Source organism: Sparus aurata, chromosome 17, assembly GCF_900880675.1.
Source record: "Sparus aurata chromosome 17, fSpaAur1.1, whole genome shotgun sequence".
Classification (NCBI taxonomy): Eukaryota; Metazoa; Chordata; class Actinopteri; order Spariformes; family Sparidae; genus Sparus; species Sparus aurata.
Window position 1 is genome coordinate 9003707 of NC_044203.1, and position 25916 is coordinate 9029622.

The 25916-nt window shown below is 43.4% G+C and overlaps 1 protein-coding gene across 4 annotated transcripts in view; it reads right to left on the minus strand.

The window, feature by feature from the left end:
* Positions 1-25916, minus strand: part of vps13b (vacuolar protein sorting 13 homolog B) — a 329852-nt gene that overhangs the window by 86210 nt on the left and 217726 nt on the right. For all 4 annotated transcript variants that reach the window (XM_030393719.1, XM_030393722.1, XM_030393718.1 and 1 more), the window contains exons 33-37: positions 25552-25678; positions 23828-23971; positions 6282-6623; positions 5304-5718; positions 4681-4818 (exon numbers count right to left, since the gene is read on the minus strand). In XM_030393719.1, the coding sequence (XP_030249579.1) occupies positions 4681-4818; positions 5304-5718; positions 6282-6623; positions 23828-23971; positions 25552-25678 (1166 nt within the window). The remainder of the gene's footprint in view (positions 1-4680; positions 4819-5303; positions 5719-6281; positions 6624-23827; positions 23972-25551; positions 25679-25916) is intronic.

Here is a 25916-nt window from a genome sequence, read left to right on the forward strand (position 1 = left end):
AGGCATAAAACGAGGAAACTCATACCTCACAACAAAAAAATAAGACATAAAACAAACAATTTACAAGCATGACAGACTTTTTTTTTTTCACAGACGAAGCTGCAAAAAACAATATTTATGGACTAAGATTTAACGCTGCACTCAAGACTTCCAACCAAATACAGTGCTGCACCTCTTTAACACTGTAAAGCAAAAAAACAGAATACCAAGAGGTTCAACACTGCTTTCAAATCTGCTATGCTTTAGGACGGCAATGAACGACTGCAGAGCTCTCTGTTTTAAAAAAGGAAGGAAATATTAATTATTGAAAGAAATGTGGTGGCACTTTCATCGCTAGGCAATGGCAGTCAAAGACGTCTTTTTGCAGCAGTGGCAATCTCAAACATATGAGTGCTTTTATTGCGAACACCTTGTCTTCAGCTATAAGAATAACAGCTATTTTAAGCTGGAAACTGTCAGTGGAAGGCCCTTTGCAAGGAGCGAGCATCAAGCCTAGAGGTTAAGAGGTGTCGTTGGCGTTCACATACCTTTAAAGAACGGGCCCTAATGTGAACAGGCTGGCGAGAATCATAGACTGGCCCTTCTCAGGTGTCAGCCTCTATTAGCGCTGGAGAAAGTGGGAGATCAAGGTCTGACAGAGGGGCACATACACACACACGTATACATCTCTGTAAAGTGGTGGGGAGATCAAATATGCTTATTACCCAGGTTGCTGCGCCTTTCAGGCGAGGTCATGCATGACGCCGTCCCTACTTTGAACCTGGTGCTGGGTGCAACCACCAAGAACATTGTTTTCATTCCGACCCCACCTTTGATTCTTTTTTTTTTTTTTCTTTAAGCTGACTTTTACGCCTCTGTCAGACGCAGGTGGCAGTGTGTCCAATTACTGTGTTTGTAAGGGGCCATCATTTTTAGGAGGGGTATCTGTAAAATCCCACTGTCACAAAAAAACCCTCAAACTCATAAGCAAGGCCAGTGACACAAGCCTCAGATGCCATCTGACTCAAATTAAAGTGGTTCTGGACAGTTCGGAGGGGCACGGGCTTGTATACAGTAACTGACAACATTTCTACGAACCCATGGCTTGACGGGAACCAGGCACGCGGGAGAGTAATGGTTCCAATTTGTTCTAGCTAATCTATCACCTGTTGCTTCTCCTGTCTCCAAGTGGTAGCAGTTACCTCTCTGTACTCCTGCAATGACCCTCTCAATGAATGGAACTGAGCAAGAAAGGTGAGAGAAGGAGTGATGAGCGTGTACGTGTGTGTTTGTGTGTTCGCTGGTCAATCTCTGAACCCCTGCTCATGTTGAGAAAACACAAACCCACCCCTGCCTTTTTTGTGTTTGCTGGTCAAGCCTTGAACCCTCATGGTTCTGAAAAATATGGCTTCCTTTATGTGCCTGCATTAGTAGTGTTTATATGTATATGTGCGTGTGTGTGTGTGTGTGTGTGCATGTGATGAGCGGCTGCTGAGTGAGGGTTACTGCTGAAACACCACCCAGTATACAGTACACATGTTACAAGTGTTTCCCACCCGGCATCCTTGGAAGGGCAGCTTTGATTGGTCTTGAAGAATAAATGCTGCTGAAATTGCGAGCATATTGCTGTAAACACACAGCACGACGTGGCCTTGCAGCAGTCTGCTCTCTGTTTGCGCCTCGTTGAAATAAATCAAACGTGAAACATTGTCGAATCAAAGTAGAGCCGCCAGACATGATGATACATACACATTGAAGCACACACACACACGCACACACACACACACACACACACACACACACACACACACACACACACACACACAGAGCGTAACAGTTATAAAAACTTGCACATGCAAATAAACCATCTGTGAAAACACTGCAGGAGAGATAAATTAAATGCTGGATGCACATTTTCTTCCCAATCCTGCCTTTGTCAATCACTCCTTTATTCTTCCTCGCACTCAAAGCATTAAAATATGTCTCAGCAGGTAGAAAACTCCCTGAACCTTCCTACTAACAAAACTGTTGCTTCAGTTGAAACTAAGGGTGTCACTGCTCTCCATATCCCAGATTCAATTGGATTGGTTTTAGGGTGACAATTTGATTCGTTTTTCGATTTAAATATGATTTTTCAGCATTAATGGCTGTGCCAAGATAGACCTGGACTATATTTTTGCAGGTTAGGGTTAGGCAAGTTTAATTTTACTCATCTAAAATAAACTTCAACAAAAAATACCACCCTTTGAGAGTTCAACAATTAACAACAAGTAATCCAAATTCAGTTTGTTACAAAGTTAGTTTTCTCATATGTGTCCCAAGTGAACCCTCTTCCCAAACAAGTCATTAAGGGGCAAATCAATAGAGCATTGGTGGCCGAGAGGTTTGAGAAGCGAGCTTGTGACTGAAGGGGTGGCGATTCATAACCCCAGACCAGCAGGATAAATCTGGGTGACAAAAATGAAAGCAGCACTTGCCCCTCCTTCATTACCACCACCACTGTGGGGCCCTTGAGCAAGGCCCTTGACCTCCACCGCTTATCAGAGTTGCTTAGTGGCCAGCAGATCAAACTGTGGTTGTACTGGGCAGCTTGCAGATGTGAATGTGTAACTGAATGTGTTCAGGGCAAACGAGAGCATTGCTCTCAGTGAACCCTTCCCAAATAAGGTTATACAAAAAGATGCACAAAAAAAATAAAAAAAATAAAGTGAAATCCAACAACTCTGTCAGAGCTACCTCCCGTACTAGTCAGATGAGCGTCATTGTGCATACAGAAGTGTCTGGAAGTGGAGCTGCAGGCTACCAGTACGCTAAATGTGTCTTCTTTGAAGTCTTTTTTTTTGTTTTCGGACATCCACAAGTGGGGTGGGGTTTGAGAACTTGGAGAGAAAAAAAACACTGGGTGAATCCCCAAAAATGCTTAATATTTTGAAGATCCAAACTTAAAGTTAATCAATTTTTAAATTTAGAAGCAAAATCGTGACACCCCCTAGTTTTGACTGTTAAACCTTCAAGACTTCTACTCTTCCTATTTATCTGTGTGTATTGTCTAAAATACAGGAATTAGTATATTCCACAAACCAGCGTCAGGGCACCGATTCTCCCGATCTTTATAATTTCCATCTTTTGCACCCCTATCCCTAAACAGGAATATCATCTCTGCCAGAGAGTCATCTAACCGTAACAACTAACAGTTGAAAATGTGTGTGCGTGTGTGGGGGTAAAGGGGAACCAGTAGCATGTGTGGTCAATTCTCGAAATTTCCAGCAAAGCCTGACCTGGGGCAACCTCACACTGAGCCTGGATCCTGTCTGAGTCACATGGGAGAGTGTTGTTTATGTGTGTGTGTGTGTGTGTGTGTGTGTGTAAAGCAAATGAATGCGAGTGATTATGATTGAAGTTAGCCTACTGATACAAGGATAGTTCTGCTCTTCCCTAGTTCAAGGGAAACACCTGATTGTAATTGCACAAAGTCAACATCTGTTCTTCAACTAAACACCACAATCAGACGTAACCACGGCATAATGTAATTATCTTTAGAGATGTAACAGTTACCCTGTGCAGTGAGACAGAGAAACGTCCTGTTAAAATATTAAATCAAAGTTATAAAATCAACACACAACATCATGCACTTTCTAATAAACAAATAAACTGGGTGAACCTAAATAACTGTAAATAATAATTATTCTTAATTAATAACAAAATTCTTATTTCTAAGGGAGATCTAATGTCAGTATACAGTCTTTACGTCTCTCACTTCACCAACTTGCCTCTCATGTATACAGAGGCTTCCCTTTAAAAAGGAGACATATTTACTATAAAAGCTCAAAACTTGACTGACATGCTGATGTCAGTCATGGAAAGATTACATTTGCTATTATTTCACTCCTGGCATCATTGGGAATGAGTAGAGGGGTAGACGCACACTGGTGATGTGTGGCTGTATTGTGTGACTCCTGTGGTGTACAGAGAGCTGCATTGTGTTGTGCTCTGTGATTCCAGGTGGAGAGAAGCTGAAGGCTTTCCGCTGACAGCGGGAAGGGATGCGTGTGACAGAGAAGGGGGCTACACGCTATGATATGTACTATCATCCATTATGCTTACATTTTAGCTCCTAATTTTTGTATGCTGTACATGTACATGACTGTATGTATGTGGAAGAAAGACATCTGTCAAAGTAGATCCATAGTTAGGTGTCAGTGTGTGTGTGTGTGTGTGTGTGTGTGTGTGTGTGTGAGAGTGTATCTCCAGCATCTGGCCTGCTGGGTTCAGGAGGCTGAACTCTGAAGGATGTCCTGCGCCTACACACACTCTCCATGAAACCCTCGCAGGGATAACAAGCTTGCACACACTCATACACTTAAAAGCCCACTCACACTTTTATTCATTGCGGTTCTATCTGAGTAGGACGTCAGCCACACCTTTAGGTCAACAACCTTAGCTTAAAGCTCATATGGAATTCATATTAGTCTAAAAATAGACAACCAAACCCTGTGAAAGGCAAATACACATGAGAATGATGTTACACACACACACACACACACACACACACACACACACACACACACACACACACACACACACACACACACACACACACACACACAGTGAGTTAAAGAAGTGATATCAGTGGCCTTTAATATAGAAGACGTGAGCGTGTGTTGATCAGTCCGTTTGTGTTCTGTTGGGCGTGATCCTCACCTGGACCATTGAGGAAATCTTTGATCTGGAGGCAGAGCAGAGGGGGAGGGATGCCCGTTTTATTGTCCACCTCTCCGGCTACTGTCTGAAGCCAAAACACATTGTAGTCCAGAGACTCTGGAAGAGTTTTTCCTGGGTCTGATGAAAGTTCAAGAGATTGAGAAAGAGACAAAAAAGAGGAGAATAGTTGCGTGAGGAAAGGCAGAGAGAAAGACAGACAAGGACATGCTTACAACATATGTAACATTTATAGATTTCACATGTACTTGTTTGTTAGTCTATCTTTGTGGATATAAATGGTTGGTAGAAAAGTTGTATTTGCTGTACTTATTACAAGGAACTTTTATCTGAAAAGAAATAGCCTCAATTTAATACGGTTGCAGCTATACTATAAGCAAACAAGACAATCAGCGAGAAGATTGGCTATTTGTCTATACAGACAGATTATAAACAGACTTTAGCCTGAGGAAAAGGAGCTGCCCCACAGTCTGGTGGTAGGTACAAAACACAGAAGTTGTCTATATCTCTATCAGAACATTCAAGTCCCATCCGTAACTCTACCAGGTTCCATTCACTTCTTCCCCACACCATCTAATGCATCCTCCTCTCCAGAGCTTTCTTACCCAGACACTTGTAGTCAGAAGCTACTCCTCTTAAGGCAACGTCAAACACAGACAGCTCCATCCTCTGCTTACGATGGTGGCAGCTGAGCAGAGCAGAAGGCTGCATCACCTGGAGGTACAGGAGGGGTTCCAGCACCTGGTCCCCAGCCCCTCTTCTCCCGGGCTGTCTCACAATGGTCACGCCCAATGCTTGTCGGGCCGAGGAGCGGCTGGGATTTGGCAGGCCGTCCAAGGAGAGCAGGCTGCCTCTCAGCAGCGGGGAGGCTGGCTGGGACGTGTTGCTGTTGAGGATGTCGTCAGCAGTCAGGCCAGCGAGGGAATCTTGGGCAGCCGGAGCTGGGTCTGGAGTCGGAGAGGTGGAGGCTGGAGGAGACTCAGACAGGATGTCAGGATGGTTTAGGGCACTCTTTCCCACCTACAACAGATGCAGACAGATCATTTTGTACTGTGCCAGAACTCATTCCGTCAGTTCTTTGAGGAATATTTTCAAGTAGATGCTAGAAACTTTACTGAGGATATTTGGTCCATCATGATACATGATACATCAAATCATTGCTTGGAGGAACAAGCCAATTACAATAAAATTGCCACTCTGGTGTAGATATGAGCAAAAAGACATTACCAGGAGAGAAAACCTGACTGTTCTAAATGCCTAATGCCTAAAACAATGTGTTTGTTTTTCTATTTTGTGTGGGACAGCGTTAGGCTGGTGCCCAGAAGTCTTTCACTTTCATATCTGCATTGATCGCTTTACCCATCTTATAAATTTGGACTGTATAAAATTTGTTTTATCAACAACTCCAATTATTACCAAATTTTAAGGTGGTTTTTAGACTTTGTACACAGTACACAGCAATATGATCCTCACTTTAAAAATCCTGCTTTGGTATGAACAATTATAAATACATGGACAACTGACAAAAATCTAGGGCCTGTCTCATGAGAGAGCCTCGTGTCACAGGCTTTTCTTTTTCTTACCTTATCCCCTGGCTCCTTCTTCTCGGGTGTGCTGGTGGTGTCCGAGGATGAGGGAAGGGCTTTCGGGGGACTGGAGCAGGCATAGGTCATGACAGACAGCCGACTAGCGGTGAGGAAGATATCAAAAGGGATGAAGCTGAGGTTCTTGGTGATGGTGGACTTGTGGGAAGGCCTCGCGATGCAGTGGTGGCTGGCCCCGCTTTGCTGCTCTATTTGGACGATGCGAATATGAGCACTGTCGCTTCCAAAGCCGCTGTCCTGCCCTGTCCCACTGTGACGGGATGAGGAGTCAACACCGGACGCAGGGTCTCGACTGCCACGCTTCTGCTCACTTCGCCGCACCTGCATGGAGAAAAGGTGGAATATAAGGCTGAGTTCACACTGATGCTGACTTTTTGAGCCTTGAAGTCAGCTGCAGATGACTTCCAGTGGCCTCTCTGTAAAAAGCGCTTTACTAAACATCGTCAGTAAAAAACCTTTTCTCTTCTGCAGTGCTTCCTTTACTACTTTTGAAAGAGCGAAAAGGCGGGAAGGTGAAATAGTGGGAGGGAGGGTGAGAAAGAAAGAGGGAAAAAAATCTGTCCTTCACCTGTTGTGTGTATTCTCTTATGTTTGTGATATTTTCTACAGATACTGACATTAAAACTGTAGTGTACAACTTTTTCAAATGCAAATGTTTCAATGCCAATATCAGTTTCAGTCTTAAAACGAAGATTTCTTTCTCGCACCACACACACACACACACACACACACACACACACACACACACACACACACACACACACACACACACCAAAACGGGCAGCTGATACCTGAGTGACTACACAAACACCACTAAACATGTGCAACAGCTTGATAAATGTGATGAACATGAGTATTCAATTAGCATCATAAAAAACTGCTTTATCTCAAACCAGACCAAGATGCTGAGAAGTGCTGAAATGGATCTGGATAAGAGCGTTTTCTTCTTCTTCTGCAAAGTTTGTTTCTTATTTGGATCCTGGCTTTACAAGAGGACACAAACCAAATAACTTGCTTGATTGAAACCATGGACAAATTGACCAAAGAAGGAGAGCGTCATATAGCCACAGAGACATTAAAGGCATGCTTTGGGACTTTTTCTGTGGTCTTAAAATCATTTTGCACTTCTTGCAATATTGGAAATGTCTTTGAAAAAGGGCCTCACCCCGGCAAATCGAATTGTTTCGTGCAGTGACTGTGGTATTGTGTATAAAGCAGCCGAGATTTTATGCTTGGCTCAGACTAACGGATGTCGGGAGAGTTCCAGCCGTTGTGGCAATAAAAAGCTCTCAGTGACAGATGATATAAATCAATGTGAGTAGGTTGCTGAGTTTCAAGCGACAATGAAAACAGGCATCTTTATTCTGCTACCAAAGCATGCCATCTTCAAGACTATAAAGAAGCCGCCACTGGCTCCCATGGGACAGGAATGAGACAAACATATAAAACTAAATGCTACCTAGCGAATAATAAATTACTGGACATGTTTATAAAGGGCTGACACGTGTGGGTAAAAAGCAGGAATAAACAGAAGCGTTTACTTTTTCAAAAATTTCCCAAGTGAATGGAAAATATTTTGTAGATGTTTATAGAAAAAAAAAACACTTGAAGCCACCCCCACAAAAGCACTCCCTTTTTTACTCATACAGCAGAGCTTTTTAGCCTGAGACACAAGTAAATATTCAGAAAAACCGACGGCGGGGAGGGCACATGTGAGCATGTAAGGCAGTTTCAATTCAACCCCTGCATCGCATCAATTAAACACCCCTACTGCAGATTTGTCAGGTGCATCATTTACAGACTTCAGTCTATTAATCATTATCATTGCCAACACTGGAACTCCGTTATTGAGGCCTTTCCCCCACATTTCCCTTCCATGTTAATGGTTACAATGTCGGTTTCAATTAGCTACTTCCATTTCTGAGACATGATTATGATGAATTGAAAAATAGAGGATAGACTCAAGGTATGTCCCATCCTAGCCCACCCTCGTCTGTTCCTGCAACCTGCACATGGTTGCTATTACAGCATGTACTCCCAGCTGCCCCACCTCCCCCCCTCTACATCGCTCCCTCCCACCCACTCCATGAGAAGTTTAAATGTATATTATTGCTGTGGTGGAGATAGTGTTTCAAGACCTCCAGGCAAATACTAAACCCACTGGCAGCACATTAGACAGAATACTTGACTTATTAGATATTTCCTATTCTAAACAGTGTCATCAAAGGCTAAGAACAAGAGCCATATAAAACGCTGCGGCAAGCCTGCCTGCCTGCCCGTTCTGTTCACCCAGGCTCATGTGTGGGGCTTCCATAGGATCGGCCCTGCCAGATCCCTCTCCTTTCCCTGGCCTAATGAGGACAGGATGTGTGCACTTCTTTTCTGTAGAAATGTAAGATTTTCCAAGCAATGGGGAGGGGAGAAAGGACAGAAAAGGGCCTGGACCTGTCTCCATGTGTGTTGTGTTAAGCTGGTGAAACTTGTATTGAGGTTAGGAGGTATTTGAAAAGGTATTCAGCACAGGCGAAAAGGTCCACTCCAAGGAGCACCCCAGGTTTGGAAGGGACAAATAAGCTGCACAGCAGCTGGGAAACAGCAAGAGCCAGGAGAAACTGCCAGATACTCTTTACGCTTCTCTGTCTCTCTTCCCAAGCTTAGACCGTACACATGCATTTACAATTACAGCAAATACCCCGTCTTCTCTTTAAGCACCACTACTGAGACAGTGCCCCCTAAGCAAATTCTTGGTCTATATTTAGATGTACTTACAAGTGGAATAACGGATAATGGGGAACACAATTGGGGGCATAGAGGAAAAGAGACAATGAGGGAACATGCCGCAGCGCACAGTTGTCCATACAGTTACGATCAACGCATGCAATCAGTACATTCACAAACATACAATAAACACACATGAAGTCAGTTGCTTTCCCAGGGTTTGATCTCAGCTCTAGTTCTAAAGCACATAAGTGGATTCCTGACTGTGTTTCTAAGATTAGTTATATTCCCGTCGTGCTAACTCACCGAAAAAGAGAACAAGTATACACATAAAACATAAACCTATGGCTCTGTAGTCTATATGCTTTAACCTTTCGCCAATTTATTCATTGACAGAGGGCAATAAATTCAGAATACAAACATGCGCTGTAGCTGCAGGCCTGCTCCCAGCTGAAATCCCCTTTTCCAACCATTACTTTCTATTATATTATATAATAGCTGTACTGAAGCACTGTTTCCAGATCCCAGTGCAATCTTTCTCTGGACATAGTTGATCATGATCATGAACGTGTGTCTACACACACATACGCACAACACCCCCCTAACCCCCATCGGCCAATCATGAGGTCATCCTGTCAGAGTCTCTAGGCAGAACATTCTGGAAAATGGAGGATAATCCCCAAAGTGTGAAACCATGAGTCTCCCAAGTGCCAATCATATCAGAGTGCATCTGTACGACTTCTGACCCCCATTTTTGTCAGTATAACTCAGAACAGCTTGGCTAGAGGAAGGCTAATATGCGGAAGCAAATGTCACATCATCCAAATGCCACCCGTTTATACTGTTGGCTGGCTAGTGGAATATGACAACATAACTTTTACATCTAAATACCACATATGTGGCTGATTTTTTCCAGATGAATGAAATGAAAAGGTTGCAACTTAGGTTCAGAGATCAGGGAACATGAAAATCTTGATGTTTTAAGATGGTAGAGGAATCCATTGTAGTCGACAGGAGCGAATATAATAAATAAAGTCAGAGTAACAAAGGTGACAATCATTCCTTTCAAAAAGGTCCACGTAACAGGCACATATGCTGGCCGAAGTCAGTTGTATAAAAAAAATCTTAAAGGTTACCCAAGTTTACTTACTACAGGAACAAGAAAAGAAGCAAGGAAAATATAAAGAATAAATAGAAATCTGCTACTAGCCTGTATGTTGTAATTATGACTGAAATGCATGGGAAAGTACAAAAAACACAAAAGGAGTGTGACAGCATGGCATCAATACTAATGTTGACATAATCAAAGCACTGTTGCATGGACGGGCTGGCTGATAATTGTAGGAGAAGGTCAAGGCAGCTATATGAAAAGAACAGGAACACTAGTGCTGAGCGAAGGTGTCAGCAACTCGACATCATTTGAGAATTTGAATTTGAAAAGTGTTTCAAAGAGAACCTTCAAGTATGTGGAGACGGGGACGGAAACAGAAACAGATTTCGGGATAAATCTTTCACTACATTTTTTTAATGCACATGTTATATTTCCATTTTTAGCCGTCACCCCCTCAGGTCTCCCAGTCCTGGTTAAATATATGCTGGTTTATTAACTTTAACAGCTACGACAGTGAATGTGAAAAGAAAACAAGCTACAAATAGTAGCATTTTTTTAACCAGTGCCGGCAGTTGCAGTAGTCAGGTGAGGTCATTTTAGCAAAGTGAGATGCTTGTCAGGCGTTTCATGTTGAAAAATTGTTATTGTTTATCACAGTTTTCCCATGTAACCCCAGCAGAATTCCCATTGAAAAACATGGAAGTCATATCACTAAATCTATTCGACAGTACTATTCATTTGAGCTACTTGCGCGCAGGGAGGACTGCATGGAAATTAACTTCTGTATCTTGAGTACATCAGAGTTTACAGGTTAAGCGCCTGCTGTGCTACCCCGCTATTGTTTACCAGAACCATAAAGCTGATTGCCGGCCCCTGTGCTTTTGTGCTAATGGAAGAAAACCTCAATGCAGAAAAAAACCTCATCTTAATCAAAAATAACAACAATAATACTTAACCGAATGCCATAAAGGCTGCAACTCATTCTCTCATTTTCTTGTGGAAAACAGAGGGGGGAAGACATTTATTATATGAAGTCACCGCTCTTTGTACAGCAGAACAGCGGTCACAAAGCAAAAAAGGGCATCAAAGGCGGCCATTTAATACATTCGACTTTGTTTCAATAACAAAGGCAACCTGCTATGCACTTCAACTGAACCACAACAAAGAAGCACTGGAAGGTCGCGACCCCAGAGCTCGCAAATGGATGCCGAGTGCTTGAGAGTTACTGTCAACTGTATTTTAAACACAGCGTACTCCAAAGCTCAGGGCGCCGAGTGGGGTCATTTTAACAAGCTCCCTCCACTCAGTAATGCCGGTGGGTGGGTTTACTCTTCCAGGGGTTTAACAGCGTGTTATTCGAAGGAGCATAAGAGACCGTTTTCTTTTTCGTCCTCTCTTCTCACAATCCAGACCCCAAAGCATCTTTCCTTTGTCCCTCTATCAGTGCCTTGGACCGACGACGTGAGAACCTTTTGCACGCCGTTTCAGAAAAATCGCTTGTTCCCCTGATGCCACGTTACATACGGGGGAAAAGCAAACATCCGTGTGACAGCAATAATTTATGCGTGTTGACATTCCTAAAGCGCTGGGTCAGTTGGAACACTTTCCGTCCGAAAAACATGGAAGGAGAGGAAGTGAGGAGAGGCAAGGGGCTGAGTATGACGTGACTGGTCTGAACGGAGGAATGCCTGTGAAACACCTAACAGAAGAAACAAAGGAAAGACGGAACAGACGAGAAAACACAAAGACAGCGACGGTGCTCTTCGGCTTTCAGCTGCTTTATGGCTCGGAAAAGCCCTGGCGCGAAAACAAAGATGCGAAACGATAAAGGCTGGAGAACGAAAAGAAAAATTGTGAAAGAGTGAGTTAATGTAGTCCATCTGGGGATCTACACTTCAGTGCTCAACAGAAACCTGGCTCTGAGAAATGTGGCAGCCAAGGCCTCCGTTTTATAATTGACTGAACTTCAAAACCAGTTCTCTCCAACCCTTGCACATGACATTAGCTTGTTTACAAATATTTTGCCACAAATAGAATGCGAGCTGCCATTGCTTAGTGAAGCACAGCTGCGTCCAGGGCTCTGACTTCCAGCAGGTTGCAGAGCTGTGCTCAACATGTGGAGTGTGAAGCCGAGGCCTTTTCGCCGTGCAACGTCAGGCTTTGGAGGGAACTCGCCAGACCCACCGTGCCCCGCTCGTAAGCTTAGGCAATCACGGGTGATTTAAAAGGGCTGACGGACACCTCCCTTAAAGCGCAACAGGAGACTTATTGCTTCAGTCATCCTAAAAAAGATCCCCCAGTATAAGCCATAACCATGATTCAGATCCACCAATCAAATCCAATGCTTTGGTTAGGGGTGACTGTGAGGAAAGGCAGGAATTACCCCATATTGCTACAATAACACTGGCTGTTTGTATAAGCAGGATGCGATGTTGTTGTATTAGTCAGCGGAGGAAGTGTTCAAAAATGCCAGAAGACAATTTCTAGATTAACACCAAGTGTGTTAGTGAAAACAAGCAAAGGAGAAAAGTGGCTCGACCGTCATGATGCAAGCGTTCAGAAATGTTACACAGGCGTTCTCTGTTCATACAACATAATCTCTTGGCAGGGATCAGATGTTGCAGAATGGAATCTAGTACCACATGCACAATCGTTAATGATAAACAAGATATGGAAAACAAAATATGGACAGTAAAGCCAGCGAGCGTTTATGATAAAGTTATCATGGGGCTAAAAGCTAGATGGAGGACTTGGCAAAATGAATGAGGCTGATAAATAGATGAATGCTCTTCCTACATGTAATACAAAAACATCTATATTAACCCCTTGTCCTACCTCCCTGGAACAGTGCAACCAGACTCCCAACTTTTTATTTGGTGACTGATTAAATTAAGATGAAAGCCAGATGTAGAGAAACGTGTAATTAGACGACACACCACAGCAAAAGTGAAAGTGAGTGAGAGACAGAAACACCCTGGGGTCTTTTTTTAATTGCTGTGAACCCGGCCTCCATAGCAGCAGCGTCATCCTCAGACTCTCTTTCCTTTGTCTTCTCCCCTTTCCTTCCATGGGAATGGAGGAGAGAACAACTGGCTCTCATTAGCTGTCACCGTCCCCATTTAGCTTTGAGATTTGTGCGGGGGTAATTTTCTAATCTAATATTCAGGCTCCAGCATTTACGCATGCCAAGAATCCCTAAGTGAGGTGGGCTTGATGGTGACGGTGGCGTCTGAAAGCTGTGGGTGTGAAGTGTCTGTCTGTCTGTGGTTGGGCTACTGTGAGAAATCCTGCACGGGAGTATGCGCAATACCATTTTACACCGTGCTTCATAGCATCGTGACGGAAAAGAGGAAGCACTGGTGACTACCTGCAGAGTCACGTGGCCCTGAAATGAATGCCTACTGTAGCCTTTCCCACTGAAGATAGGAAGCCAGATGTTACTGGGTGCTAGTGAGGTTTTTGTTCAGTGTGAAAGTGGTATCAGAGAATGCGTCAGCTTTAGTGCCATTTGTAATTTTGGTCCCTAGATTGAATGAATGAATTAATGCAAATGTGTGTCAAATTGTCAAAACAAAACAAAAAGTTACAAATAAGCATAATAAAATAGAAAGCATGTTACAAAGCATATATCAACATGCCTGGAAAGGAGTACAAAGAAGTACATTTACTTATTTAATCCTACCCCTTCTCCAAAACTCAATTTACACAAGATCACTGAGTCAATGCATTTCTTCTTTTATTCTATCATCGTTTCTATTTGTTGGCTAATGCAATGTGGCGATGCACCACAATTCACAATTCACAGTGAAATCACATCCTCGGCACAGCAGAGAGCATTGTAGGAGAGCAATCATCAGGTTTCAGCTTGGCCCCCAAGATCACTCATCCAAACTTTCAACTTAACATCATTAGCTTTGGCATTATGTTCTCAACAAACAAACAACAGAAGAGACTTCAAACTGCATTGTCTTTAGCATGAGCTTGGTGGTTCATGAAAACAGACGTCTGAGAGACTTCAAAAAGCAGCGGAGATGCCTTTCATTAGGTCATAAAGCGTTCTTCTGAAGCAGCTCCCTGCGTTGCCTGGCGGCCATGTCTGTATTCTGTGCTTTAGTAACGCGGTTGTAGGGAAACAGCAACAGCGGGGAAAACAACTGCGACCCGAGGTGAGGCGAGGATGTTTGGAGCAGGACAGGGGTGGGAGGTGTAGGGTTGAAGGGGGCAGATGAGCCCCAGGTGGTCTGCTGAGGACTGAGCACGATGCTGCTGTGATCAGCCCACACCCTGGGGAGCCAGCACACACACATGCAAGCACACACCAGTCCGTACATACGTTCACAAATGAGCATAAACACATACACAGATACAAACGCACACGCACGCACACACAGAAGATTCCCAAAAAAGAAATTAAAAAATCAAAGAGCGGCGCAAAGACAAGAACAATCCTGGCTCGCTGTCTATTTACAGAGCTGAAATTAGAAGAGGAGGATTGAAGTAATCTTCCTTTAATTTCTCTCTGGATCTGCTCCCAGGGCAGAGTGAGACAAAGGCTCTGATGTGCTGTATGTTAGGTTCTCAGAGGAGAATGATGCAAGACCCCCTGTCCCCTCATCTGGGTCAGTGGAGAGGGCCTTGATGAGGGGGACTTAGGGGACAAGGAAAAAAGATGACCGCAAAAACAACATGCAGATTACAGAATACCTTTGCGTAATTGGACAAGCACAGCTCATGAGGACGTTGCGGGAGAAGAGAACAATTTCAGGTGTTTAGGACTGGATCACTTAGCTACACTGGAAAGATTCCAATGCAGAATTTAGCAGGGAATGGACACCTGCAATACTTTAAACTGTAAAATGAGCTCATCATCACACACTTCAACTTTTTGGTCTTCTGGCTGAGGTACTGGCAAATCAAAATACTGTAACTCAAATGAACACGGTATCAAAAATTGATTTTAGCTATTGGACTATTCCAAGTTTCAATATGTGAGGTGTGTGTATGGTGATTCATCTTTGTCATGCACATCTGAACCACTGGAGCAGCTCCAGACAGACAAACTGAAACAGGTGAGGTATAAAATCAAACCCACCTCTTGATTATCCAAAACATCTGAGCTATGGGTCTCAAGTGGCTGCATGGCACCTATCTGTGCATATCTATCATTGTTTCGACTTAATTTGGGTTTACATGGCTCTATCAGGTTTCAGGGCCAGTCACAGGCCTTAAGAACAAAGACACCATTCGTTTCACGCATACATTCATAGATAGCACTTGGGTTATACATAGATTCATGTTTAAGGTTGTCAAAACATGAACTTGAAGAAACATGTGACACAGTTCTTAAAGTAACCACCCACTTAAAAAAAATGATTTTGCAGCTTATGTCTAATTGCATTTTTAATGTATTTCTCAATTATTTTGTAAATAACTGATTAATTGGTTGATCTGTGAACTGTCTATAATTGCTAAAATTTCCCAGAGCCCTTAAGTTGCTGGTTATAACTTGAATAGCATTTAGAATAAATGTATCATTATGGAGAGACTGTGATGATTTTGTCGGAGTTCATTTTATTGAGCAACCAAAATTTGTCCTGTTTTGTCTGAGTTATTGTGATTTGTGGTTTACTGTGTGAGCCTGTGTGTCACTCTCAAGCAACAGACTCCCATGAATCCAAGAACCCTTAAATTGGACTAAAGTAGACATACGCAGGTCCCGTGGAATATAAGAATGTTGTGTGATTTGTTTTGAATCAACCAGCATAAAAGATGCAGCATGACTTGGTTGAGTTAATTTGCCCTACATCTGCCTTTGCCTTGACATTGCCCACCCTGTGATGTGACTTTTGGGGATGAGCACACTGCAAACCAATGCCTAAACGATATATTGTGAAGCTCTAGCAGGAACAGTTGTTTTTGTCTATATAGCTCGGCCCTGTGATGAACTGGCCACCTTTCCAGGGTGTACCAAGCATCTCGCCCAATGTCGGCTGGGCGAGCAATTACAGATGATGGATGGATGAGTAATCAATTAATCATTTAAGCACTAAATAAAGTGTTGGGTGACTCTGATTAAGACTGAATGGTGGGACTCGTAATATTCACCCCTATGTGGCCTGGATAGAGTAGCAGTGAGACGTGGAACAAAAAAAAAAAGTAAAAAATTTGCCTGCACTCATGGAAAATCCAAAAAAGCCTGGAATGATGTGTGAATTTTGTTGTAGGATAAATATTTAGTTTAATGGGAGCTGTCCAAGAGGAACTTGGTAGTGCTGCAGTCAACCACAGCACTTGAAAAATCACAGTTACGAGGAGGCAGACACTGTAAATTGCTGTAGTCAAATGTAAACATTTAAACTCACATACATGTACGCACGGACATGTGAAGCCACTCTCATGTGATTTAACTCCACCATCCCATTTACAGAGAGAAAACCCAATACTCTCCATCACCTGTTATTCTAGGAGGAATCTTGCTTATACAGGTGTAGAGAAAAAAATAATAAAAAATCTGTTTCCTCTTTTCACCTCTTCAGACAAAAATTCTGACCTTTTTCACTGAACAAAGTCTACTGTGGTGTGTGTACATAAGTGTCTGTTCTAGTTGGCCTGGTGTGCCCTGCTTTTACTGGTCCCCTGGGTGTGTGACCCTGTTTCCCTCGCAGGCACAGAGAAGGGGCACTTCTGACTCTCCCTCACCTGAGTCGACACCCGATCCAGGGTTTCGTGGCGGGGGCCCCGGTGCCTCCGCTCAAAGGCGCCGTTTGTTTCCAGGCTCTAATAGAATTCCAACCTTTGTGATTTTATCTGGAGTTTTCACGCCAATTTTGCCAAAACCGATTGAGGAGAGAGCAAATTCAGCTGCTACTGATCTCAAATAGATCAAGTTTCCAAGGGGCCAATTTAAGAATGTGCCACGGTTAGGCTTTGGGAAGACGGTTAGTTGGAGTGCCTGGGTTAAACAGGGAAGGTGAGTTGTTATGACTGGCTGTCAATTAGCAGTTGATTCACACAGGAGGGTCAGTGAGACACGGACAAAAACGGGAAAAAAAAGATACGGTTTCATAACAAGAGAAGGGCAGTGAGATGAACACTGGCTATGAAAATATGTATGTTTAAGATAAGCTGAGACAACGACGCTTACTTAGCAGATGTAAGGCAGCCAAAATGGAAAAGGAGATGGCTGCACAGGGAGCCTTATTTATTATTACTCTCAGCAGCAACAGGGCGAAGGAAAATAGTACTATGCAGGATGGGAAGAGGTCAGGGTGAAAGGGATCTGGTCCTCAGAGAGGGATAATAGCCAAGCAGCCTGGTTAAGAGCAGACCCCTTAGGACCGTCAGCTCCCACATTTACAGACAAATACTTTGGACAGAGCCAGCAATCAAAGCAAACACCAGCATCAGAGTCTCTTTTTCTCACTTTGTCATGCCTCATCTCTGCGGACTTCTCCCTTACTCCCTGTTCCCTCTTCGGGTTCTCTGTCATTTGGCCATCCTCTCTCAAGCTGTCTCCACTCTCTTGCTCTCTGCTCTGTTCCTTTTCCATGCTTCGGATTTTAACTCTCATCTTATGTCTCCCTATTTCTGTTGGCCAGCTGAGCGCATAAAAGCTCCTCTGACACCTCACTGTCCTGGAAAGATCGGAGGTCGAGAGAGAAACTGCAGTTCTCAAAGCTCAACAGCTACGAGACAATATGAAACACTCATCACAAAGAGGAGTGATCTTGGAAATGGTTTACTTTAAAACATACACAGACAAGGATCCAGACCCAGGTCGCTCACCGAGCCAAGCTTGTCAACAACACCATGGCTTAGATAAGCCGTCTTATGCGCTTTTGACGTTCAGCTAATACTCCTACATGCACGACAGCTAAATTGTTATACAAGGGGCCAGAATAGGTCACCAAGCTTCCATTCTCCCACAGTGTAATATTTAGTAGCATTTGGAGTGAAGACTGAGGTAGAGAAATGGCTTCATTTGTTTCATAATGTTCCTTATCTGCACACAAAAGTGCTGTTTCAGAGACATTTCAGTTGTCCTTTTCTAACTGCTAACTGTAGACACCATATCACAGAGTGGCCCTCTAATTAAATTTCAAACTAAATATTGGAAAAAAGATGATGTGAATACAAGTGCCGGTGTATCGTGTATTGTGCTTATTCCATCTTGTGAGCGCCAGGTGCTTAGAAGAAGACCAAAGGGGCGACACAATCACGAAAAATCTGCAAGCTGTTCTTCTCAGTTGCAATACATTTTAATCAAAGCAGTACTCAGACCATCAATCAGGTTACATATATTAAAATTAATTTCAACTGAGGTTAACAGTGTGCATGAGCTTTCAATCTAAGGGCACACTGTGGATTCAAATGCTCTTATTTTAGATTGCAATATGTATTTCCTTTCAACCCCTCTCTCTCTCCTCCTCCCTTTTTTTGATTATGTATCATCAATAAAATGATACTGAAAGAGAGCCATCCTCCTGCTCAACTCATCAGCATCACAACACAATATACCGTGGGTGTGTAAGCTAATGCTGACGATGACCCTGAAGAAGATCTTTTGTTCTCACCACAGTTGGTGATTTGGTCATTTTACACACACATTGAGATGTATGGTAAAGGCATTTTAATTGTGCAAACCCTACATTGTGCCATCTAACATTTTTGAAGCAGACTTGCATTTTACATTTTCAACTGAGACCATATCCGACCACTCAATGAGCCCTTCATAACATCAAATATCGCAATGCTTTGATTCTTCACGAGTTTCTGCGGTACAAAACTTTAAAATCTATGACAGAAAAAAAACTTCACTGTCCGATCACATTTAACTACAGTAGAGTTTGGGTGTGTGGACGATGTGCACAAAAAACACACATGCATCAGTAAAGCATCGACTGCTTCCCACTAATAACCTACAACTGCTGCCCAAACCCACTGACAAACCAAACCAGCTACCGACCAGCGTGATTGTGCATCCTGCGAATTCACTTCCAACAGCAGTTTGTCTTAGCTGGCATCGTACCCCGCTGTCCATAGTGCTGCATTAAACCAGCAATGTGTGAGAGGGCAGCTTGTGTGTGTCCTCAGCCCGAGCGCTTAAGACCACACAGTAGCACATTACAGTAATGTCATAATCTGCAGACTGTTCTATGGACTCACTCTGGAGGAGGGACCCTCTTTACTGTCAGTCAGCTAGCTACTTGTCTAGCCAGCTTTAGGTACCAACACTTTTCTAACCAGGAGCTGTGCCACTCCCAAGAGGGAAAATGAAATGAATGAGAGAAGATGAAGAGCAGGGAAAAGATAGGCAAACAGAAGAAAGGGGATGAAAGAATCGTTAGATCGAGGTTAAAGATGCCTTAGATGTAGAATCAAGACAAAGTAGGTGGTAATTGGAGACGCATGCAGACTCACAGTATCAAACGACAGTATGCGATACAAAAATGAAGTAAATGAAGGAAAAGAAAGAGAAAGAGGGGGAGAGGAAGAATGGCGATAAGGCAGGTAATGGGTGATAGAGAGGTTTTCCCCATGTGTGTTTACTCAAAACAGTAATTCAGAGGTTCCTGTGAGGCCTGATACCTAGTCCTGAACCTGGGCACTGCCTTAGTGCATGTTTGTGTGTCACTGGCATCAGTGTGTGTATGTGTGTGTTCGTGCATGAGTGTTGGAGGAAGTCTAAAGCCCTGTTTCCCATGCGTGTAATCATCCCAGGATGAGGTGGAGGATGAAGCCGAGCGGGACTTCCCCTGCACCAGAGGGTATTTTCCTCTAACACTGTGGTACAAGCACATGGCTGACCCGGGCTGTTTCTGCATGTGTGCGCGCCAGAGAGAGAGAGAAAGAGAGAGCCATGGCAACAGGCGAGCAATTTTTCAAATGTTCTCTATTATTCCTCTTTACCAGTTTGGTGGGACATTACTAAAATACTTTGGGAGCCTGTCATTGTGGCAACTGCATGACAGCCAGACGGCGATGCCAACAATGAGAGCTGACACTGTAAATCTTCATTAAGGAGTGGGTTGCAAATAAGTGAATGATATGGTGTGTGTAGGAGAAGGAAGAAAGTGGTGGTTCAAACAGAAAGAGAGACTGAGTGGAGAAGCTGCTGGGAAGATTTTCCCACTTTTAACCAAAGTCATTAACTTCTCTGTCTGTCTTTCTGAAGAGCAAATAACGTCATAGCAGGGCTGACACACAGACTGCAAACAAACACTCACAGGTCAGCTGTTCAGTCATAAAGCAGTATTACAGTACTGGCACCCAAATAAAAGGCTGCAGGCAGTTACCATGCAGAGAATGTGGGGGCCATGTGTGTGCTTGCTTGTGTGTTTGGACGTGTGTGTGTGTGCGTGTGTGAGGGCATACACACGTCCGTGTTGCTGGGTGACAGTGCCGATGACAGAGCAGTGAGATAAGTCTCAAAAGCCGCACTGTCATCTATTCATAGCCTTGCTGGCCGTGGTGCCTCCTGTTGCTGGAAGCTGCCCGATCTCAGCCCGGCCTCACTTTATCATCATTAACATCGGCCAAAAAATACAGAGACGAAGTCAAACTGTGACGGAGCGTAGCTAATGCGGCGATAAACATTCTAATAATGCAGCGACTTACAGAGCAACAAATCTGCCTATGCCCCGCTCAAAAATCAATTTGCATTTGCTTTGCGTCTCAATCATGATTTTGAGTGGGAACCAGCATGCAAACTGTGGGCAACTGGCTACAGTGCACAGTGACACAGAGTAAACAGATTTTAAGAAAATAATAATCTAGGACAGCATCTGTATCTACGCATTGAAGGGCATTGATGATAAATGCGAGTCTGTGTCAACAGCTTAGTGAACAGAAATGAATGAAATCACACATGAGGCTTGCACACATTGCCCACGCGCCTGGCTTGCCTCACCACTGCCAGGGAACCCAAAAGCCCCTACAAAACAAATTCATTAACCCAGACAATAAAACACAGCTGTGACGAGCAATGGGAACTGTTTGAAATCAGTGCCCGGTATTGTGGAGAATCTGTTCAAGGCAAACAGCCTGTTCCCAAACTGCCTAGGAAAGAAGAATGGAACCAAACGAGAGAGAGAGAGAGAGAGAGAGAGAGAGAGAGAGAGAGAGGGGAAAGGACTTGGAAGTAAGAGGGAGCGAGGAAGGAGCAGTGTTTAATTTAAACTCTTGCTGGGGACAGTGTTGACTGTGTGAGCGGAGATGCTTTATAGAGGCACAACAACAAAATCAATTCCCCTGCACCAGATGCTCGAAGATGCAGGACCTGTTTTTAATTGAAACCTTTGAACAGGTTGTATAAATGAGGTACAAACAAAACTGTCAACTACTATAAATATCATCAGGGAGGTTGGGTTTGAATAAAGAAAGAAAGAAAGAAAGAAAGAGAGAAAGATACATGCTCCATATCCAGATTCTGATATCATGCAAACTGGAAAACCATCCTCGCTTTACGATAATTATTGGCAACCTGATAGCAGGGGACAGGCATCTGTTTTACTCTGTCCAGTTTGTCAAAAGTCTTCACCTGGTCCAAACTCCAATGTCTGTGCACACACTTCTGATATAATTTGATGGTGGTGTGTCGAATGTGATAGCAGCAGGTAGACAGGCTGCTGGCAGAGCAGACTGTGATGGAAGAGAAACAGCCCTCATGAGCTGAACTGAGCCGCACTATCGCACGATGCTGTAGTTAAATGCACCACTAGAGGGCTCTGCAGCTTGTAGAATGAACTCCAGGAGACAGGAACACACAGGAGACAGCCATGTCTTAGTCATACTGACCTCCCTTCTGCAGGGTCCAGGCCAAGCAGCTAGACAGATGCGGTCGCCAAAGCCTTACGACACTCAGATCGATGGAGGTACAAATAGTTTTACAGAGTGTCCAAAAAAGTCAAAGCCAGACCACATTTATTGAGAGTAACCTCCATGCTCTGCAGCTGCACAGAGGTGAAGACACACATTGACTGACCTCAGTGTTAATGATACTGTTACTCTCCATAATGGCACCACTATAAAACTGAGTCGGTAAAGAACATGGTATAATGCACCTGAAATTAATCCGATACAATAAAAGTAAAACATTTTCCCAACAACGGTGACCAAAAAAGGAATATTAAATGAAATCAGAGGTATTTTCCCAAGCATATATTCTTCATTTCTTCATTCTCAATAATGGACGGATGATCATTATATTACATCACTCTGGACCCACGGGTCATTTCAATTTCACTAAATCCAGCTGAGGAAAGCAATAACACAGTGGTTAGATGTGAATTTCTGCACAAAAAGTTGACTGTTCCCATCCCCGGATAAACTGGGAAACATGGCTGGGGAAAAGAACATAACACTTTGCAGCTACCGTCCCAGTGCCCTTGAGCAATACCCTTAATCCCCAGCTCCTCTGACTAGAGCTGCTCAGCGCAGAAATGCACAGAAAACCGAAATCAAAGAGGGTTTTGTGTGTATGTAATGAAGTAGTCGTGAAGCTAGTTGTTGATGGAAAAGTCTGAAAAGATGTTCAGTTCACATTGCCCGAGAACCAACATTTTAGGAGGGGGGGCAACTACATTATTTAATTTTGAAACATTTGCCAACAGACCTCCCAGAGTAGCTGCCTGCTGAACTTTCACATCCTGCCTTGAACCCGAATGAACCCTGCGCAGACGTTTGCTGCCCCTCAACAGAATCAAGCCATGAATCATTACGAGTCAGGGGTGAGGGCTCCGAGATCAGCCAAATCAGAACCAGATGCACAGCAGGCACCTCCTTACGACTAACTGTATAAGTAACTTAATAAATTAGGCAAATTTCACACAATGCCTTTCTCACATTCGTTTCTATAGTGCTGCACTAACAAATCTGACAGAAAAAGAGACTGAAGATGTTGATCCTAACATTTGATTATATGCCGCCTTGTGTGATTTTAGGTGTAGCCCTGCTCCTTGTTTTCAAAGAGGATACTGCTTATGTTATCTGTATTAGTCACTGCAACATTCTCAAGCCTGGAGCGGTAACATAGACAAAGCATGTCCACTGTACTGTCCCATGAATGCGTATTTTAGGTTTTCCGAGGAAGCCGACCCGAATCACTTCACAGAAGCCTTTACAGAGTCTGAGTAATAGGACGCAGTTGCTGCACGTCAGCGCTCACATCCTCCCGTAAAGAATCCTAAGAGGAGCAACAACAGTAAAATCACTCTGTCAACTCACTTAATTTCATCCCATTCGACAACCTCTTCTCTCCCCGGTCCCCTCACCGCAGCTGGTAAATATTTTTATATTGTGTTCCATTAGAAAGCTTTATTAAGCGGTCAGACAGCGCAAATGGCGCCTTGGAGCTCCCTGTCCTGTAAACAATAGAAAGGGCCCTGAAAGCTGCAGCTGAGCACAGCGCAGTAAACTAAGGTCAAATTAGAGAACTGTCTTGCTCTGAGCGAGTAAATATTTAAATGTGTTAGATTCACCCAAAATAGACAGGGGCGAAAGTTTGGGGTGCCGTATCGGGAAAACGGTCATGATAGATTTTTTGGGCTAAACAGCCAAAGCCCCCTGCTGCAATTTATAAATGGATGCGTGTCAAACCGTGGAAACTCTCGAGGAGCAACGAGACGTTCATTATCAGTGAGACAGATGTGATTTCTGGTTGTGATGTGTACTCATATTTGTTAATTACAGTGTGTACCTCGGCACTTTTCTCAGGCGCATCCATCCCCACCATGTTGTCTCGAAAAAGCTGCTGAAGGAGCTGCACCTGGGCGACGCTGAGGTAGAAATCCAGACTGCTGGTCACATTTACCTCCAGAGAGTGGCCACACACCACCACCTCCTTGAGAGAAATGAGGGAGATGGCACAATGGGATATGAAAAGGGGGAGGTTAGCAGACAGAGCATGAAAAACATACAATATACAAGTGGATCTGTCCGTGACCTCACAAACTGCTTCTCTCTTTATGCTCTTACTCTCTTTAGTTTCTATGTCCCCTCTATCTGCTCCGTTTTGCTCAGTTGTTCCATGTTCCCCTCTTCCCTCTGTGCTCTCCAGGGTCCCACCCTCAAACCTCAGCCTGGAGGCTACATCTAACAGGATATCACTCACTAACACTTTGGGTTGAACCGCACACACATGGGCCAGACCTACAGTAACTACACACAATGGTATTTGGCCACTACTGTGTAAACCTAATCTACTCAGACCCACAGTTTAAAAAACATAAAATTTACTGCTAATTTCATTCGATATCCATTCTAACACTAATATATTTTTCTCATTTCGAATGTATAAAACATATGTAGAGGAGCATTATCATTTGAACCATGATTTGAGTGGTAATAGCTGTAATTTTAACACATAAGGTCATGAATTCATATGGTTGCAATAATAGTTACAGAACGTGTCGCTGGGGTGAATGGGAGTTTAAACAGCAGAAAATAGACAGGAGATCAGCGAGTGTAGGTTATAATCAACAAATTAATTTTGTTAATTAATTTGTGTGGTAAGGGCAGGCAGTTAGAAGATATTTTATTGTGAATATGATTTTCAATATAGAAAGTGTTCAAAGTCCTGTTTGTGTTGGTACTGACTCGGTTTCTCCATATCTCAGGGAGTTATACAAATCACACTGTGTGTGTGTGTGTATGTGTGTGTCTCAGTGCATCTATGGATTAGCTGTTACCCATTGTCAAGGGGCACGTTAGCGTGGACGGACGAGGCATCAAAGAGGCAGGAAGTCTCAGAGAGCTGTGCCAGAAAACATCAGCTGTATAAGCAGAAAGGTTTGAACTCTGTGGGTCAAAAGCCTCCATTACATGGTGGACTAGCTGAGGGATTCCTAATGAGGAAGTTACTGTACGTTAAGAGGCACGACGTAAATACTTCTGACATCTCACATAATCAATGTCTAATACTGGACAACGGTTTGTGAGAGTAATGGCCACAATCATGGTTGTAACAGGTCAGGGTCAAAGGGGACGCAGTGTCAGTGTAAGCAGTGAACAAACTTCTGAAACGCAGATGAAGAAAAAACATGCAACCTCTGACTGACCGTCATTTCGTACAAAAAAAATGCTAAAAAGGAAAGTTCCCCCCAAAATCTAAAACATGTATTTTTTCTCCTTACCAGTAGTGCTATTTACCATCTAGATTGGTTCTGTGTGAGTTGGCAAGTTAACTTAATAGATAAGTCTCTTTACATAAATCTTTACCTGGTCATTCAAGAAAATCCACAGACCTTGTTGTGAGCAGTTTGATGCTAGCTTACTAGTTTAATTCACCTCTCATCACATGCAAGTTTTATAAATAAAATATCAAGGTCTTCTGTGCCTATCTCGGGCAAACTCTTTTTTCATAAGGTTGCCCCAGTGAAGATATGAATACTTCGTAAACAGCTGTGTGGAGTAGTTCCTGACCTCTGCCTGTCCGCAGTCTGGGGACAGATTCTTGCTGAAGATGATGGCTGGGGCAGCAGTCACCCGAACAGAAAAGTCAGTCAGGATTGGTGTCAGGATGGCCCGCCGCTCCTGGTGCCTCCTGATACTGAAAGAAGACACACACACACAGAAACTCTTAGCAAACACTTCAGACAGATTCCATAACTTGACATTCTGTTTTTATGATATCATTACTGTGTTTACGGTTCTCCAGTTAGAGTTAGACATCCTGTCAAGCAGGTAAGCATATAATAGGGCTGCAACTAACAACTCTTTTAATTTGATAATAATCTGTCGATTATTTTCCCCAATAATCGATTGGTTGTTCAGTCCATAAAATGGCA